The sequence below is a fragment of the Eleginops maclovinus genome, chromosome 21, assembly GCF_036324505.1.
Source record: "Eleginops maclovinus isolate JMC-PN-2008 ecotype Puerto Natales chromosome 21, JC_Emac_rtc_rv5, whole genome shotgun sequence".
Taxonomy (NCBI): Eukaryota; Metazoa; Chordata; class Actinopteri; order Perciformes; family Eleginopidae; genus Eleginops; species Eleginops maclovinus.
This window is the reverse complement of record NC_086369.1, coordinates 5,076,243-5,095,082: the sequence shown is the minus strand read 5'-3', so window position 1 is coordinate 5,095,082 and position 18,840 is coordinate 5,076,243. Positions and strand designations below refer to the sequence as shown.

General features: G+C 40.8%; 2 protein-coding genes across 13 annotated transcripts in view; one reads left to right on the top strand and one right to left on the bottom strand.

The window, feature by feature from the left end:
• Positions 1–12,224, top strand: part of cacnb2a (calcium channel, voltage-dependent, beta 2a) — a 50,711-nt gene extending 38,487 nt beyond the window's left edge. For 6 of the 9 annotated variants that reach the window (XM_063912608.1, XM_063912611.1, XM_063912612.1 and 3 more), the window contains 11 exons: positions 1,825–1,947; positions 2,050–2,186; positions 2,280–2,356; positions 2,772–2,905; positions 4,688–4,768; positions 4,876–4,934; positions 5,943–6,052; positions 7,150–7,301; positions 7,988–8,083; positions 8,478–8,660; positions 9,956–12,224. In XM_063912608.1, coding sequence (XP_063768678.1) covers positions 1,825–1,947; positions 2,050–2,186; positions 2,280–2,356; positions 2,772–2,905; positions 4,688–4,768; positions 4,876–4,934; positions 5,943–6,052; positions 7,150–7,301; positions 7,988–8,083; positions 8,478–8,660; positions 9,956–10,726 — 1,923 coding nt within the window. In that variant the 3' untranslated portion in view covers positions 10,727–12,224. Of the gene's footprint in view, positions 1–1,824; positions 1,948–2,049; positions 2,187–2,279; positions 2,357–2,771; positions 2,906–3,085; positions 3,106–4,687; positions 4,769–4,875; positions 4,935–5,942; positions 6,053–7,149; positions 7,302–7,987; positions 8,084–8,477; positions 8,661–9,955 lie in introns of all 9 variants that reach the window. The other 3 variants (XM_063912610.1, XM_063912616.1, XM_063912615.1) reach the window with 1 other exon arrangement.
• A 995-nt stretch (positions 12,225–13,219) lies between these two features.
• Positions 13,220–18,762, bottom strand: nsun6 (NOP2/Sun RNA methyltransferase 6). Of its 4 annotated transcripts, none has more exons than XM_063912617.1 (12): positions 18,716–18,762; positions 18,111–18,194; positions 17,352–17,507; positions 17,168–17,265; positions 16,679–16,785; positions 16,405–16,558; positions 16,151–16,232; positions 15,877–16,017; positions 15,495–15,639; positions 15,257–15,402; positions 14,045–14,170; positions 13,220–13,957 (listed from the first exon to the last, which is right to left on the bottom strand). In XM_063912617.1, exons 2-12 carry the CDS (start codon positions 18,183–18,185, stop codon positions 13,778–13,780), a joined length of 1,410 nt encoding a protein of 469 aa, XP_063768687.1. In that variant the 5' UTR covers positions 18,186–18,194; positions 18,716–18,762; the 3' UTR covers positions 13,220–13,777. The 4 variants fall into 4 exon arrangements, with proteins under 4 accessions (XP_063768687.1, XP_063768689.1, XP_063768690.1 ...); XM_063912619.1 differs by having other exon boundaries at positions 15,877–15,996; XM_063912620.1 differs by lacking the exon at positions 18,111–18,194 and having other exon boundaries at positions 18,716–18,744.
• Positions 18,763–18,840: the final 78 nt, after the last annotated feature.

Here is an 18,840-nt window from a genome sequence, read left to right as displayed (position 1 = left end):
AATGTTGATGTCACACACACACAGCTTACAACCATCACTTCATGAAGTATTTACATTGCTGTCCGCCTGGGGAAAATGATTCCTGGAGGATTTCACTAATGTATTATTTCAATAATCCCCCATCCACAGTTCATCACAGTCACTTCACACCTGTTGTATAGCAATGAGGCAGTAGTGGACAGTGGTGATTTAAGGGAGCGATTGTCGTTTGTAAAATTGATGAATTACTCTCATAGTGCTGAGCTTCACCCAGCATCACTGCCTGCTGAAAGATCTCAAGTGGTATTCAGATCCGAGCAAATCCAATCAGTCATTGTAGATGGGTGAAGGTGAATAGGAGTCATTTAATCTCACATTGAGAGTTTAAACCTGCAATAACGGATTTTACTGAGTGCTTTGGTGCGTCCGAAACAAGTGTTAAGGTTGAGATGGTTAACCTATTATAAAATACTATTGCTTATTTATAACATTCAGCAGATATGGGCCATCGTTAGCATTTTAACAATATTTAAAAAAATATTTGCTACATCTCTTCAATCGCCAGTGGTCCATGCGATCAGCAATTGGCGTCGGCCTGCTCTGAAAATGTAGGAAAATGTAGGATAGCAAATGTGCCATAACAACTTTTAAAGGTGATAATACAGTCTGTGTTTTCCATGTTGATTTGAAGTTTTTTTCTGCCCCCAAGTGGCCAGATAATCTGATTAAAAAAAAACAACATATATATTTACATAGATGTGTAGATCTGTCTTGCTTCGTTTACTACGTGCTGCTACTTTTTGTTTTTAGTTTGCGATGGAAATATCAGATTGGGGGACTACTATGATGCACTTTAAAAGCCTTTTCCTGAATCAGTTCAAAGTTACAGCATCAATGCTCTGATTTAGTGGGTTAAATTTGGATCCAGCTGAATATTGCACACCCATCTTGCTCGCTTTCATGTGCAGGTAAATATCCAGCATGTGAGTCTACGCTGGGAGATTACTCTAAGCTTACTCCCTTGTGCATTCGTTTTAGCTTTTCATTTGACTTCTATCATGCTTGTCACAGGCAGAACAAATGTAATCTGGTTGAGGGCATGACCATGTAACCAACTGTTGCTGCCATCGCCGCCAGGCTATGTCCAAAAGTATTCTATGTGATTCTTAAAAAGATGTCTCTCTTAAATGGTTATTCTCCTCTTCCAGAGATATAAATTCATAGGGTTTTTCTCCTAGCATATGGTTCTCCCATTACATGTTTTCCTATCTTATACAAATCCTTTTTTTAGAAATCAAATGCGTCACTATGGGCAGAGGAGATTTGCTTTTGCTTTGTGCAAACATATCTATGTCTGGAAAGCATGAAAGTCTGAAATGTGGACAGTCGGTAGTTTCTGTGGTTACATCAGTGCCTCAGGAAGTGCGGGAAACCTTTTACTAGCTGTATGCATTATCTCAAAGGACTGTTTGTCCCAAAGTGGAAGGTCAGTAGTGATCCCATAGGAAGGCCAGTATTGATTCAACTATTGTTGAGATTGTAGAATTGATTTATGACCACGACTGCGGTTTGTGCATCTCCTGTTTTAACAACGATGTCGAAGTGCCGGTTTCTGCAGAAACCAACATGTTGCATCACTTTGATTTGTAAAGTGTTTTAGCTTGTAGCAGATAGTCAGAGGCTCCTTGTATCCCTCGCTTAGGGTGATGTTAACACCTCTCACACAGACAAGAATCACATCTCTCAAACAGTGTACTAAAAACAAACAGTTCTCAATGCTTGTGTGGATATCTTTGACACAAACTGAGCTTTAAGTTTATCTCCATCTTTTTTTTCTCCCTACAGACCAAACCAGTTGCATTTGCTGTCCGCACAAATGTCAACTACAGCCCGTGTCACGATGACGATGTCCCTGTGCCTGGCATGGCCATCTCCTTTGAGGCTAAAGACTTCCTCCATGTCAAAGAGGTGAGGGTTTAACTTTCCAATCAGAGATGATATTTAGTACAGAGATGTTGAGGGCAATACGGATGATGATCAGGAGAAGTACATAACATATTTTCTGTGTAGAAATTCAACAACGACTGGTGGATAGGACGCCTGGTGAAGGAAGGCTGTGAAATTGGTTTCATCCCAAGTCCCGTGAAGATTGAAAACACTCGCATCCTCCAGGAGCAGAGAGCCAAACAGGGCAAGTTCCACTCCAGGTAAACACCCTTATCTGCACCAGCGTTCTCTCTGCTAAGAGATAGACTTAAATTAATGTAGCCCTCTTAATGGTTGCTGTTTTTCCTTTTCAGTAAATTGGGAGCAAACTCATCTTCTAGTTTAGGTGAAGTGGTTCCTAACTCACGGAAATCTACTCCTCCTTCGTCTGGTGAGTAGCTTGTTGGGCACCTTCAAAACGCCAACTTTATACCTAATTGAGTCTGTGATCTTTTAATCTGACTTTTGATTTATTTAATTCAAGTGTAAGGTAAGATGCACTACTTGGATTTTTCCTATATTTTTTACCAGCAATAAAGCTGAAGTTTTCCTGTCAGTAATATGTTTTAATCAATCAAAGTTTATTTATTTTGCCCAATATCACAAATTTGACATTTGTCTCAGTGGACTTTAGAGTTTGTACAGAAAACAATGGCAATAAATGTACTTTTACATGTTTCATTTGCTGTAAATGTGAAGCAGCATACTGTACATTCTGTGCTACCATCATTGAGAGCTGTACCCAGTTACCTGTGTCCTCCTGTGTTCATCTATGTGATGGTGCTGTTGTCTGTCTGTGTGCGTAGCCATTGACATAGACGCCCCAGACTTAGACCTCGAGGACAATGAGCTTCCAGTCAACCTGCGCTCCCCTAAAGCCAGTCCAAACACTGTCATGTCACCCCTAGCAAAAGAGAAACGAATGCCCTTTTTTAAGAAGGTAAATTCCGGACTACCTAAAGCTCTTTTTTCTTATCTGTCCGCACGACTCTGACTTAACGCCTGCTTGGCATCACTTAGCGCCCGTCCTGTTTGTCTACGACACAGTCCTCGTCCCACTGCCGTCTTCATGCATGCCTGTTCTTAACCTCTCTCTTTCTCCTCTTCCGTCTCACCACAGCTAAGCAGAAGCAGAAGTCGGTAAGTCGTGGCGTGCAGTGCACCAGCTCAGCAGGGACCTGAACTATACAAACCCTCTTTAGAGATTCAGCTCTGTACTGACCTCTCATCCTACTCACTGCTCCTGCAATCCTCTGTGTCGTGTTTGTGATTGTTTGTGTGTGTTAGTGAAGTTGTGATCCTGACAGAATGAGAGCTCAGTGTGAACGGCTTCATAACAAGGATTCTCATAATAGTCTTCTTATATCTTCTAATATCAAACAATGAGAGCATCTTTCATAATGCAACTACAGATAAGAGATTGCTAGCTTAGCTTAGCATTAAGACATCAGAACATTTAAAGAGGTTTCAATTATAACAATACATTTGCAATATGCTAAATCTATATAAAATCACCAAAATCTGAAAATCAAAACCAAAAATGCTAGTCCATGAACGTTTCCCGTGACTATGCTGATGTTAATAAAGTAATGCAGAGTTGAACTTAAGCTAGCCGAGGATTTGTGCGGAACCAGATTGTCCATTAGTACTCTCACGTTAGCCATCAGCAGTGTGCATCAGTTCCCACAACGTCCCATGGGAAGCACGCTGACGACAGTAAATTTGAGACACAGACATGAAATGTTTAGAAGTGGAGAGAGCAAGAAGAGCAAACATAAAAAACTAATTCATCCTAAAGAAAACATACATTGAGAGCAGCTTGAACATCAGGACAAATATGGGAACTGTTGAGGATATAATCTTCCCATTTTGGGTTTTTTAAAGATAGAAAAAGGATTTAAATTGTCCAGCAGCATTCTGACACATCAAGACAGCTATTGTGATGCCAAAAAAAGACAAACCTGTACGTACATTTGTTAAAACAGGACTGCGTTTCACTCCCAAACTATCTGCAAATACATCATCTGTTTGGATTTGAAACCAGTGCTCTTTCATCGTTATTTAAAATCTGAATACGTAATGGGTTAAACTCATTAGAATAAGTTTAAGGTCATATGCAAAGGATTGGCAGTAAAACCACAAATCATATCATAATATATTGACATGAACAATGTGTAAAATCCTACCTGATCGGCACCAAAACCGATCTGTCTGATCTACCTGCATCCCTAATTCCATACCAAGGCTGTTGCACAAACTGAGCTCCCACTGTCGAAACAGCAATGAGCAAGTTTTCCTAACTGTGTCCTAATTTTCCCCCATTTTTTTGTAGCTTCTGTAAAACTACTGTGGCTTTTCTCCCTGTCCAACTAACCTTTCCTCTCACATAGTTTATGCAATAACATCAGAACCATGAAATGGGGGGGATTTATTGAAAAATTGAAATCCATCATAAAATATTGCACTTCACTGTAAGCCTCTTTGAAGTATCAACAATCTTATGATGTTGACACGAGTGAAGTAAACTGTCAAACCTGTTGAATAAATCAAAGCTTGTGTTTGGTCGGGCCAGCTGAGACGTCCCACTTCATGGTTCAAAATGTTCCAGTGCTTTTAAATGTAGTCTGGGTCAGTGTTGTCCCTCAAGTGATTTGTGATGGTGGGTGTTTACTTTGTCTCCATAAATGTGTGCAACTGTTTTTTCTTTTTCTTCTCTCTGTAGGCGGAACACATTCCTCCGTACGACGTTGTGCCTTCTATGCGGCCCGTGGTTCTCGTTGGACCATCACTAAAGGGCTATGAGGTGCAACAAAACCCTTCACACACCTCTAACTCTACACTGCTTTTATTGTAAAATGTTTATCCCTTTAACTGGTGTCTCTTATTTCCCCCTTCATTTCCGGTCCACAGGTGACAGACATGATGCAAAAAGCACTGTTTGACTTTTTGAAACACAGATTCGAGGGAAGGTAAGTTCCCTGTGACCTTTTAGAATAAAACCGCTCATCCTGCTTCCTTCCTCATTCCTTCTCTCTCCAACTCTATATGCTGGTATTTACCAGTCCCCTGAGGTTGGCCAAGGGAGTGTGTAACAAGTTTGTTTGGCCTGGAGATGTGTGCTGCTGCTTTAAATAGGCCCTCTCCATGTCCTTAATAGGTCATAGTGGGCCCTTGAGCAGAGCCGGATTCTACTCACTCAATGTTGAGTCCATCCACCCATCCGAAGCAGAGAGGCCATGAAGTTACACAACACTAACACTAAGATCCAATCAGACCACCAGCAGCTGCAGTGGATTGTGTTAATTCCCCTTTAAGTCATGTTCTGCAAACCTAGTTTGAAGTGGCAATAGACAACAATTTACTTTAATACATCATTAACAAGGAAATGTTACTTGCACAATGAAATAGCTGTAAGATAATGACACCATCTGCGTTTAGATTGGTACCCTGAAAGCCTCCCATTCACTTTGCAATTCCTTATTCCTTTCACAATAAAAGCCTAGATATGTAAACTGCATCACTGCGGCAAGAGGCAACAACTAAAAGAAAAATAGCTCCACAACATAGCTACAGTAGCTACACTCAGGTAGCAGAAAGCAGCAGCACAACACATTCATTGTATGGGTAATTGTTTAAATGGCAAGTTTGTCAAGTGTATCTTAAGTGGATACATGAGTGGTAATGTAAGAGTAAAAAAAGTTAAGATGAGTTGGATGGATTGTTTTTTATTAACCTACATTGTGCTTTAATATTTTTATCAGATATTTGGTAAAGAAGTAATTTGTATCAGAAAATACATTCATCAGATTGGTTTACACTAAGAAGCCTCAAGTATGATCAGATCTTTTTTTTATTAAACTCAAAGACTCTTTTATCATTTGTCTTTTACAGAGTTTGAACAGCTATCTGCTTCTCCTTGGCTCTTTTTTGTCTTAGTGTCAATTAAATCAAGTATTTCTCTTGTTCTTTTTCTTCAGAATATCAATCACTCGCGTCACAGCGGACATCTCTCTGGCAAAACGCTCAGTCCTGAACAATCCCAGCAAGCACGCCATTATCGAGCGGTCCAACACACGCTCAAACTTGGGTACGTCCGTGCTTGAAATAATTGCAATGCATAGCAGCATCTGGTGTTTTGATTCATAATGTTTTCAAAGAGACCGGCGTATATGGGAAAGGAAGGAAACGATTAAAGGAACTCTTGACAATTGTAATGATAACTCCCGACAGCCCGACAGGCCTTGGCCAGTTTCCTTTTGTTAAGAATGAAAGATAGAACATTAAGGCACAATAACAAGTTCAAGAGCTGCTCTGATTTGACTGAGGTTGATCTGGGTGCAGATCCGATTAGAATGAAACATATTCCTGAGTCAAACAACGAGGACAATATTTGCCATGTTTCAACATCAGCATCACTCAACGGCTGCAGTAGAGTCGGAGTAGAAAGTCCCAAGGAAATCATATGGTAGAAGCAGGAAATGTATTGGTGTGCTACTGTAGAAGAAAATTACTTCATTGGCATTCAAGCAAAAGATCCTTCGCTAGGACAGAGACTATGGGAAATAAAGATAATAATATCTAGGATGTAATAATAAAGTCCCCATTTTTTGTCAAAAGCTTACGAGGGTCACTTTAGTTTCTAACTTGAAACAATAAGAAATCTTCTTACAAGCCATTTCATTCTCTATAGAGCCTGAAATGGCCAAAGATGTGTACATTTGTTTCTGATGCAGATCAATATTAATTGTCTTGAATCAAAAGTCACATATTTCTTGATGAAAGGGAAAAGTTATGCATGAAAGTTCTGCATTGGAAATGAGTGAAAAATGTATCACCCCTCTGGCATATTTTCGCAAGAAAATGAGAATTCGTGACACAGGCGTAGCCAGTATGAGCTGTTAGTGTGGAATGTTTTCATTTTTATCAGTTTACTTCAGACTTTGTCGTGACTGGAAGTCATGAAGCTTGGCTGTGATTCTTCTCAGATTGGGAAGCGTGCCCTGTTGGGATATTTGTAGCACAGACTTTAAGTCACGTTGTCATCTGTTGGAGTTTGGGTAGTGTGATTACACAGTAGGTATTTGTTAGAGTAAGCCACAGCTTTCATCACGAAACAAGTTTTCTCTACTTGTAAATAAAGATATATGAAATCAATCCTCTGAATTGACGCCTTTCTTTCTTCAGCTGAAGTCCAGAGTGAAATTGAGCGCATTTTCGAACTTGCCCGGACGTTACAGCTGGTCGTTCTGGACGCCGACACCATCAACCACCCGTCACAGCTGGGGAAGACCTCCCTCGCCCCCATCATTGTCTACGTCAAGATAACCTCTCCTAAGGTGAGTAAAATGTGACAAAGCCAGTTAATGTGAGATAAAAAGAGCCCTAGCTCTAATAATAAATACTGCATGTTTGATGGGACTGATTCATCGCTTTGACCTTCAGCATGAGTTGAAAAAAAGGGCTCATGATTCAGTGATCAGTAAAAAACACAGTTATTTGGGTAACATAGAAGATGAGAAAAAGCAGAGCCTAACAGCGAGAGATCCAAGCTTAAAATCAGAGTGGCATCCTCAGTGTGAATCACACTCTCAGCGGGCTAAAATAAAACGCTGTCTACCACCTGTCCTGTTAATTACTAACTGCTGCGATATCATATACAGCCAACCTTTAGGGGAGAATCACAGTGTTTCTTCAATCGCACCCAACCCAACAATGCTCTTTTTACACAAGCCAACAATGCAGGGAACACCTGGATATTATTTCACAGTGAATTGTTTTTCATAACCGTTTTAATGCTAAATCAGAAGAAAATCATAAAAGCATTGGAGTAAAAAGTAGACTATGGCTCTTTTGGTAGAAATACAAAGCAGCAAAAATCACTTTAGTCAAAACTCAGTTATTTAAGACATCTAGCACTAGTTCCTTTCCACCACTACATGTCAATGGCTTTGACTAAATAAACAATCTTCCTTGATCCTGTATAAATATAACCACCATGACCATGTTGCCTTTTTGTCCTCAGGTGCTCACGAGGCTTATCAAGTCTAGAGGCAAGTCTCAGGCCAAACACCTCAATGTCCAGATGGTGGCTGCTGACAAGCTGGCTCAGTGCCCTCCTGTAAGTCTCCACAGTGGACCCAAATGATCCTGGACTTAAACCCAGTTTTATATTTCAGATATGGTATTGGCTCTATGTTTTAGTTGCATGGATATTTTTTTTACAGCTTCATAATTTTTGCCAGTTCTATTTCTGTGCTGTAATCAGCTTAGTTATTATTTTAGAAATTGAAGCAAGCACCCCAAGTGGAGGCTTAATTTGATTCAAATGGCAATCCATATCTTTAGGGGATTACTATTTTCTGAGAGTTAATGCCTAATGCTATTTAATTCTCATGCTGGGACAGTTTGTGTATGAGGATCATTATGATTTGTTGAAAGATCACCCTCTTGTTTACTTTCAAAAATGTTTCATGTTTTCTTTAACCCTTTCTGCCCCTACTCTCGTTTTTCAGGAGATGTTTGACATCATCCTAGATGAGAACCAGCTGGAGGATGCATGTGAGCATATGGCTGATTACCTGGAGGCGTACTGGAAAAGCACTCACCCCACAAGCTGCAACCCCCCCAACCCAATGCTAACGAAGCTGCCCACAGCCGCCCTGCCCACAAGCCCCGCCCCGGTCTCCGCCGTGCAGGTACAAGAGCTGAGGACTCAGAGGGGGGTTACCTGTAGCAAAGCTGTGCAGATAAACATGACAGGATAGGAAGTAAGAGAGACCATGCTAAAGCCATAGAAAGGGAGAAGAAAACAAGGTTTAGGTTCCTTTCCAACATATTATTATGGTATCTGTGTGTATTTTGATGAGATACTTTGTAAGTCTTATTTAGTTTCTACATAATGACTCATAATTTGGATTAACCACAGCCTAACAGAAAAAGTCACATTTCGGGCCTCAGAGCACTTCTACGATTATATAGCAACCACAGCAAGTTAGAAACATGCTGGGACATTGTAGTAAATGTCATAAAATGCTATTATATTCAATGGTAGGGAATTCGTTTGTCTCTCAAATTGTTGCTTAGAAAATGATATTATTTAATACTTATTTATAATTATTATTGTTATTATTGTACAGCTATTCTAAAAACCAGGTAACTGGTGTGTTGAGTGGTGTGTTGCAGAAAACTGTGTTGCGTTGTTGGATACACGTTGCTCTGAATACTGAAGCAGAATAAGGATAAAGTGTGCAACAATTGTGTATATTATGTATCGTGGTTTTGAAATTTTGAGTATAGGTAGAGAGGAAGTGTGTCAACATAACTAAAAATCCTTGATTTCAAATGCAATTCATTTATAGTTCTCATTTGTAAAAGTGTCATTTTCTTATTTAGTTCAACGCAGTATAAATGGTCATTTCCATGGAATGATTTTGTATGGCATAACAACTTATCAGCTAATGTCACAAATCTGAGTCACAAATCTGAGTGTGATCATGCTGCATAATTCCTAAACCTCTACCCTCTCTCCATCCACTGCCATCACAATGGGAAATGTAAGGCTGAAAATGAGAAAAACCCTGATATTGATGAGGAGCAGGATTAAAATTGACATGTGAATGCTAGTGTGGTGAGTGTGAAAAGGTTCTCTGATAAATGTCAGTTTTTTCAGACTTGAAGTGCCTGAACTCTATAAGGATTCCCTCCTGGTCCTGCTGGCTGAAAATACAGAAACCTTGAAAGTTATATTTAAAGTGTTCTTTCTCCAAGGATTCATTAACCTTCTGTGTGTGTGTGTGTGTGTGTGGTGTGTGTGTGTGTGTGTGTGTGTGTGTGTGTGTGTGTGTGTGTGTGTGTGTGTGTGTGTGTGTGTGTGCGCACCAGAAGCAAGGTTGATGTGATTTTATTCTGCATGAGTTGTGTGTGTGTGTGTTTGCAGTGCATTTTCTTGCTGTATGTCCCCTGACTGACTGACATATGTTACTGACCTCAGGGAATCGGTGCAGAGCAGAAAGGTGATAAAGCATTGGTGGAGAGGAAGGGCTCGAGAGAGGATCACCAGCACCATCATCATCATCACCACCACCACCAGGACCAGGGTGATGCCGATGGGGAGGCTGAGGGGGAGGGCAATGAGGAGGAGAGGCCGCTGAGGACAGAGACCTCCAGGAGAGCCCAGCACATCCACCACCGTTCGTCTTCCACCAGGACTGAGCAACACAACCACCACCACCACCACAGCGGTCGGGGTCGAGGCCTCTCTCGGCAGGAAACTTTGGACTCGGAGACCCCCGAGAGCAGAGAGAGCAGAGAGAGCAAGGACTCGGCTTATATCGAGCCACGCACTCAACTCCTCCACCGGGAGGAGGAGGATGAGGAAGAGGAGGAAGAGGAGGAGGAGGAAGAGGAGGAGGAGGAGGAGGAGGAGGAAGAGGAAGAGGAGGAGGATCTAGGGGAGGGGCACCCCCAGCAGCAACAGCGTTATGAGCCACTGCCCCACCGGGACCACAACCACCATCACCACCACCACCATCACCGGGGTGGGGCGGATGAGGCCGGCCACAGCACAGGACACCACCGCTCAAAGGAGCGCGAACAGGACCATAACGAACGGAACAAGCAGCGCTCGCACCATCACCGGCCGGCACGCGACCACCACCACTACTACGATCGGGACAGAGACAGGGACCGAGAGGTGGAGGTAGCTCCCAAAAAGAGGGGAGACGCAGGGGAATGGTCCAGAGACTCCTACATCCACCAGTGACAGACCAAATCCCTCCTGAAGCTCATTTGGACTCCTAACCATTCTGTTCTCCCATCGTGCTGCTATACCCTGAAACCACAGCATCCTATTTATGTACACTTCCTTTTTAAATGCTGTTGCATCTTTTTCAATGGTAGGATTTTGATTACATAGATACAAATATAAATATATAAATATATGTATGTGTGTATCTATGCATAGACGTTGTTTATGTGTGGATATGCATGAATATTCTCAAATATGCATATTTTAAACCTGTGTTTGATAAAGCATGACACAAAAGCAGAATTTTTTTCTGTACGGAGCTGTGCTTTCTGTGATTAGCATTTTTAATTTTGTATTGTTTTATTTTTTGCTTGCTATCACTTGAATAATTTGTTCCTTCAGACTACTGCTAGGGTTGACTGCAACGGTTGACTAACCAAGTCAGTTTGATGCTGTATTTGCAGACAAATTTTGTTCTAAAGAATAGTTTGTCAATTTGGGAAATAGGCTTATTCTCTGTCTTGCTGAGGGTGGCCAGTTTGTTAGGTACACCTAAAACTAATGCAGTCTAAAATATAATACCTCCTTAAAGGTATTCAACTGTTTTTGTTGAAACTGAACTTTATCATAACTGGAGGCTGCAGTGTGTGGTGCTTTTGGTCTGTATTGTGTTGTTAGACTGGCAGTTTCTATTATTTTGTCCACCCCTTTTATATCAATGAGGGTAGTCTAAAGAACAGGACTGTTAGATTAGACTCTGTTAGTTTTAGCACCTAAATAACTGCCAACTGGGTCTAAAGGGAAAGATCAATTACACACACATTAAAGGTAAATATGGTGTTACAGCTAGCAGCCTGTTAGCTTAACTATATGGGAAGACAGCCAGTCTTTCCCTGTTTGAAGGTTGTAAGGAATATTTAAAGCTCACAAACTAACATTTGATATGTTATTTGTTTATTTTGTATAAATAACCACATTTAAAAACGTCTTTAGAAAAAGTTGCGATTTAACTTCAGCTAAGTTACTGCAAGCTAACAGGCTGCTATTGCTATCAGCAGGTTAACAGACAGATACGTGGTTTTGATTTTGTAATTTAATTACCAGCAAGGAAGCAAGTAAGCATGTTCCCTAAAGTGTCAGACTACTCCCTTAATGTTATGTTAATCATTTATAGCTTAGTTCCTTTTTTAAATTCTGAATCAATGGTTTAAGATATTGGGTTTGGACGTCTTTAAGCCTCCCTGGAGGTGCACCTTAGTCTTTCCTTACAAGACAAACAAATTCTACAACTTCCTCTCGTAGATGCAGTACTGTTCTCTTTGTATGGGTCCAGAAACATTTTATACCATTGATACACCCTTCTGCACTTTTACTGATTCACGTTGGTTTCAAGTGAAATTTGATATTGCAACTTTTCTGTAGGTCTACAACCAAAACTCCACTTAGATTCATGTGTTATTAAGTCTGACCCCTTTTTCTATTGAATGTTGTTAAATTCCCACTTTAACTCCCACCTCAGAGTATAAATGAATACTCATTTTAAGATATCTTCTTCAGTATGTTCCTCACTAAAAAATGTTATAGATGCACTCAAACGATTTTCAAATGTTTACCAGACAAGATAGTTTCATCATTCCCCCTTACTAACACAACCTATTTTAAGGGTCAGTTATGTTGGCTCAACGTTGAACTTTTCCTGTAAGATTCCATAATACAGGAATTCTGAATTGAGCTGGCTCTAAGCCCCTCTGTTTACAAACCCACCCTATCCCTTCACTTTTTTGATTTTCCCTGACAATTGTAATTATAAAATCGACTCCATTTCTATGCTACATTGGTAGCACTACAGATTTTCTAACCGTGTACATGTGTATGTACATAATGCATAAATATAAAGAATAAAGTTGGCAACGAAGGACGGATGAAGGGGGAGAAAAATTTGATGTGTGCTTTGTCTGAAGACCCAGACAGGAGGAGGAGAGCGGTGTCTATAAATAGTCTGAAACTCTGCTGAAAAATTGAGGTAGAATCCTCGGCCTGCCTTCTGAGTCGTCATGACAACATGGACATGAACGACAAAACTGTAGGGATGCTTCTGAAAAAGCTTCTCCACACTCGGATGCCTCCAAAATAGATGAACAGAAACACCTTCAGTGCAGCAGTGAAAGGAGCGGCCATTTTAATCAGCGCTACATACTGATGTGCAGTCGGCTGGCATTTCCAGACAGATGTGTGTGGACGGACTTAAGAGTCTAATGGCATTCCCAGGAAGAGGGATTGGGCTGAGGTCATTGTGAAGGTGCTCAAAATGTGGCATGATAGGAGAAGGGGCCTGATGTTTGTGCAGTGTCGGCACTATATTTCTGCAGATTTAATGGACACACATAATTCACTTTGCACTGAAGAAATAAGAGATGAGTGTAGTAATTTGTATTCAAGCCAACATTTCATGATTCCAACATGATAATGTGCAGTTGCTTAAAATAACGATGAGAAACTGAATATATATATTTTTTGTAGAAACTTTTATTTGTAAAACGGTGATTAATTTGTTCCGATGACTGAACTACACAGAGCATCACTTCTCTCTAACAAGCAGCAGAAGTCTTAATTAGAGGTCCCAGTTGTCTCCACAACTTCTAAAAGACACTCAATTGTTAATACCACTCGTGACCTCTTTCTGCACGCGACTTCCGGATCTCTGAAATCCAGCGAATCCACGGTCACCATGGCAGCTGTGTCGTCACTGTTGTTATGGCAATGCAAGCACTGCTGCATTTGCCAATACTCATTCACTCTCCATCCCCACGTGCCTCCCTCCCTTCCTCCAGCCCCCCAACCCCCCACCCTCTCTCCTGCCCTCTGTGTTTATAAAGCTTATCCCTATATGGCCTGCAGTTTCAGAGAGCAGCTGTTAAGAGGCAGATGCTGTAAACAGCACAGTGAGCGTCTTTGTCAACACTGCCCCGTCAAAGCACACACAGTGTTGTAATATAAACACTATTGTTCCCGTCTGCAGTCTCATGGTAGAGCCGATGGTGTTGCAAGAGAAAACATGCCCCACAGTCACTTTTTCAGGAACTTGGCAATAAAGAAGCCGATGGTGTCTCTGTCGGCTCTGCAGGGGAGGGGGGCTGCCGTTCCTTTCTGGTCCCAGCTCAGCTCCGGACTGAACCTCTGGAGGAGACGCAGCTGCTCAGGTGACAGGCCGGCTCCCGGCATGCCTTCTGCGCCGATGTGAGGCTCCTGGAAACAAAAGTGTGATTTGGTGAGGTTTCCTAAGAATCCCTTTTATATTTGTGAGTCTATTCACAAGGTGTTTTATTTTCCTACCTGAGGCTGAAGCGTGAGGCAGGGGAAGGTCTCCAGAGCCCAGGCTACCTGCTCCTCGTTCTCCGCTAGAGTCACTGTGCAGGTGCTGTACACAAGAACCCCACCTTTCTTCAACAACCGCACTGCCTGCAATTCATTAAGACAATATATTGAAGCAGTTATATTTAATAGTTTAATAATAATGTAAAACAATGTGGAAATGGTTGGTCAACGTATGGTGATACATTCTCAGATTTTCCAAATGTTATCCTGAGTTTCAGCTCATTGTTTAGGTTTTCCTGTTCACAGTTTACTGTTTTGGTACACTTATTGCTGTCATATCATCTTTTTTTGGCCAGGCTTTGAAAAAAAGACACTCGCTGCTTAACATACGGGAGCCCTTAAAAGTGACTATTTCATTTAATTCATCAGGAGGCCAAAAAACATGTCCAAATAAACAACAATGTTATTGTTCCTGCTTGGGGTGAAACACTGTTTGCCTACTTACAAGGTTAGTTGTGTTTCTGCTGCCCCTAAGTGGCCAAACAAATCAGTTGTTGCAGGTTAAACTGCATACAAGCACAGACGGAGAAATGCATCTTTATTTAGTCTAGATGAGATTTAATAACATGTGCTTGAACACTGATGGAGCACTTTATGTCACTGGGTATAATTGATATCCTCCACATTGGACTCTAATCCGCCTTTAGTAATCCATCTGTTAGCCATACTTGAAGCAAAAAAAAACCCAAGATATTTTACATTTACTTTTGTCTACATTGATGTACATATATAGAAAGTGAGGAATTGTGTGCGATAGTTGCTAAATGTAAAAGTAGAAATACTTCCTGAAGCTGGTTACACACCTTTCACAATATTAAGTTAAGTTATCTTTAATTTCAAGTTATCTAAAAAGCTATCTAAAAGCTTTACTTGTATTTGTATTAACACCTAATGGAGTGTAAATGATTAAAAAAAACATAGAGAAAGTATCCACATCTTCAGTAATACAGTATTGGTGGATTGGGATTTAAATGCAGTTGATGAGATCAGGTATAGTTATGTTTCTATGAGCAGAGAAAACTTCTGAATGAATCTAATTGAGGCGTATTTTCCTTTCAATGTGTAATTCAGAGCAGTGTAATGCTGCTATCTACTGGTCAAAAGGAGACATTAACAATGCTGTGAGTAAAATTCGATGTGAAAGTGCTTCCTCTGTGTGGTAAAACCTACAGCGTGGAATAACTTGCGCTGCAGCGGCTGGTAGGAACAGATCTCCTTGAGGCTCCAGGTACAGGACATAATGGGTCTCTGCCCGAGGCCACTACAGGGGGCGTCCAGAAGAACCCGCTCAAAACTTTCAGGAGGGAAAGGAGGTCCTGGAAGAAGTCCAAAAACAGAAGTAAGTAAATACAGCATACTGAGTCAGGGCTTTATATATCATTTATGGGCCCCTGCTGTCACTGTGTACCTTCATGTTCCTGTGCCGAGTCGCTGCTCACAGCTTTAGTGCTGTTAAAGCAATAAACCTTTACTGAGCTTAATTGCAAAATTTGGGCATTTTGACGAATTCGATCAATCTTATTTTTGATTTTCTCCAGGGCCACGACCTCACCCTGTTTGAGACGGAAAGAGATAGAAATTAATCAAACAAAAAACGAAGAGCAACAGCTCCTTCAAAAATTCTTCAATAAACGTCCTTGTCAGGCAGTGTCCCGTTAATAGCTGTATATATACATTACATATGGTATCTTTTATGTGTAGGGAGCATTTGTTTTAGTGGCTCAAAATCAAGAACATTTTAACTTTAATTTTCAAAAAGCCGTGTTTAGCAGTGCAGCAAGAAAATGTACCTGGTCCCTCATGAGTGCAGCGATGTGGCAGGTCTTCCCTCCGGGCGCAGCGCACATATCCAGGATCCGTTCTCCAGGAAGAGGCCCGAGAACATGTCCCACCACTACAGAGGGAAGGTTCTGCACAACATGGAAAAACACCTTGTGAGAAAAAAGGCAAAACGGTGTCCAAATACTGCAAGGGTATTCCTGTCATTCATTTTGGGTCACTTTTGGTACATGAATAAATAACAGTGTTACAATTACTCCATTTGACATTTTAAAGTATAAATACCTGCAGGAATGCCAGGTTTGGTAGAATGCCATCGAAGGACGGACTCTGGTAAAGTGGCTCTACCATCAGAACACCTATTCCCCTAAAATAACAGAAAACAGTGCAGTATGTTTTGCTTATTACCTTTTCGAACTACACAAACAAGAGTACAGATAAGCAGCCTCTATAATAAAGATGTTTAGCCTTGGACCTAAGTTGTTTACTGCCCCTTTTTTAAAGTCAATAATTGTGATCTTATAAAATAATCTACTTACTTGGCAGGTACATCTGTGCAGAAGATGCCAGAGCGGTCTACTTGAGCAACTCCATTTCCCACAAACCCTCTTTTTCCCTGGAAGTTTGTGGCTCCCCGGGTGCAGCAACCCTCCAAGTCAGAGAAGACAGACACCGCATCTCCAGTCTTCATGACTAAAACAGATATCAAGTTAAAAAACCACACCATAATCAAAATAACAGCGCTACAATGTTGGATATAACTAAATATGTATTTGAAAAATGGCTTTCCCAGCATCTGTTTTCCAGTCTTACACTTAGGGCTGGCTATGATCCCCGGGATGAAGACGTGAGCGCCTCTGAGTACAGCACTGCCACACTGAGCACCAACCACCACCTCTGAGCTGAGCTGCTTCACAGGTCTGAGTAAACAAGAAGGATGGATGTCACACACTTCTACATCAGTCTCATCAAGGCATCGTCCTTTGGTTTAGCAGTGTTTATTTGGGATACTGGATATAGCTTTAGCTTAGTTTGAGTATTTGTCAGCACATAATAAAAACAAAGGCAGGGATTGTTTTGCATATTTTTAGATGAAAACACACACCTAAAAAAACTATCCAACTCAGTTTGGTAAACAACATTTTCTGAGTTGTTTCTGTTGTCATTGCTTGAAAATCCATGTGTGTTTGGCCTCAGGAAACACTCCCGGTGGGCATACTGATACGGCGATTTAAAGCTTAGTGTGTACTCCATAAAGCAGATTTAGATCGCTCTGGCGTGGTTCCAGCATTCCTCACATACCTCGGGCCATCGACAGGAAGCAGCAGCACATCTGGAATTCGTGGGTGAGGAAAAATCTGAAAGGACACCTCCTCTTCTGATGAGCTGCACATCTGGTGCTTCAATAACAACAAAAGAGTGCAAAGTTAGGGCCCGACTGACCATCACTGTGGGTCATTTCCTTGCTCTTTCTTTTCTTCCTCACCTTTTTCAGCTCCTCCCCTAACTTGTGTCTGATCTCTTCCAGGGGAGCGAGATGAGTGCTGACCCGCACACAAGTGTATGAAGGAGGGTGAGACAGACATGTGAGCAGCTTCCAGAAACGACTTTCTGCCTCCTGATGGCCGACTGCCGCTAACACCTGACCGCAAAAAGGATGATGAAAGTATGCAAATTATGGGATTGACAATTACAAAACTTTCAGAAACCCGGCTTCTTTTGAGTTTCAGCCTTTCACTTTTAGCAGATACCACTAAAACTGTCACCTTTTATCCAAAGTGAAAATAACCATACTACCCTGAAGTTACATCACTCAGGTCAGCTTTTATATAGAATTAATCTGTAGTTACCAGGACTAAATCTACCGTTGAGAACATCATCTGCAATTAACGTTCTACTATAACACAGAACATACATTTTAGGGCTGATTCTGGGACTCTTTATAGATACAAAAAAAAAGAACATGCAATGAAAGCGCATTTACACAAGTGTGGGGAGATAAAAATAGCACAAAAGTTATAACTGTTTGGTGGAAAGCCATAACTATCTTAGGGAGGGTTTCACTGTGGAAATGTGTAGTCCTGGCATCAGTTGATCTAAATTCTAAACTAAGCCCTGAAGGTTCCCAGAGTACCCCCATGTTAGCTTTTCCACTGAAAGCAAAGATATCCCCTTTTTATGAGTTGTATTTATGTTTCTCCTGAAAACACAAACCGTTTCCAAAGAAAAACTATTCATTGTCTACCTCCTTGTTTAGGAAGACATTCTTGAGATAATCAGTGACTTCAGGTCTCAGGGATATCCTTGGAAAAGTAGACATCACTTAAATCTGTTCGCAGAAAAGTATAACAGAAAGCAAATAAATCCGGATTAACTGCAATAAAAGAAGGTACAAAGATGTGGAAACAGTTCTGAAGGCTGAAATTAAATTATTATTAGTATTATTGTTCAATGATTAGTTTACTGTACATTGTGCACGCTTGTCCCAACAAGCAAATAATTCATAAATTAAAATTCCAAAAACGTCAAAGATCACAAATAATTCAGATGAATCACATGCAATTTAAATCGAATGCACCGAAAATAAAACGATAAATCGCGTACAAATATTTGAATCAGAACAATGAACTATGTAATCTCGGTACCCGTTAATTATTTCACCCAATGACCGTCTATAAACACAATGAATGCGTCTCCTGACATTCATTACTGTCTTATAACAGACTTAACGTTGCTTTACGTCACAGCTCATATCAGTAATCTAAATATTGGAAGTAAATCCTATTGTACACATCTAATAAAGGTGTTAAACTGATCTAAAGGCTATTTTAACAATCTTTAGCTACTCACGTTCTGTGGACGCATGGGGCGTTGGTGTTTTGACTACTACTTCCGCATACGTCACTAGCTTGCTCACATGACAGTGTCTGGTGTCTATAAATAAGTAATGCAGCCTGTTGATTAATTTATATAAA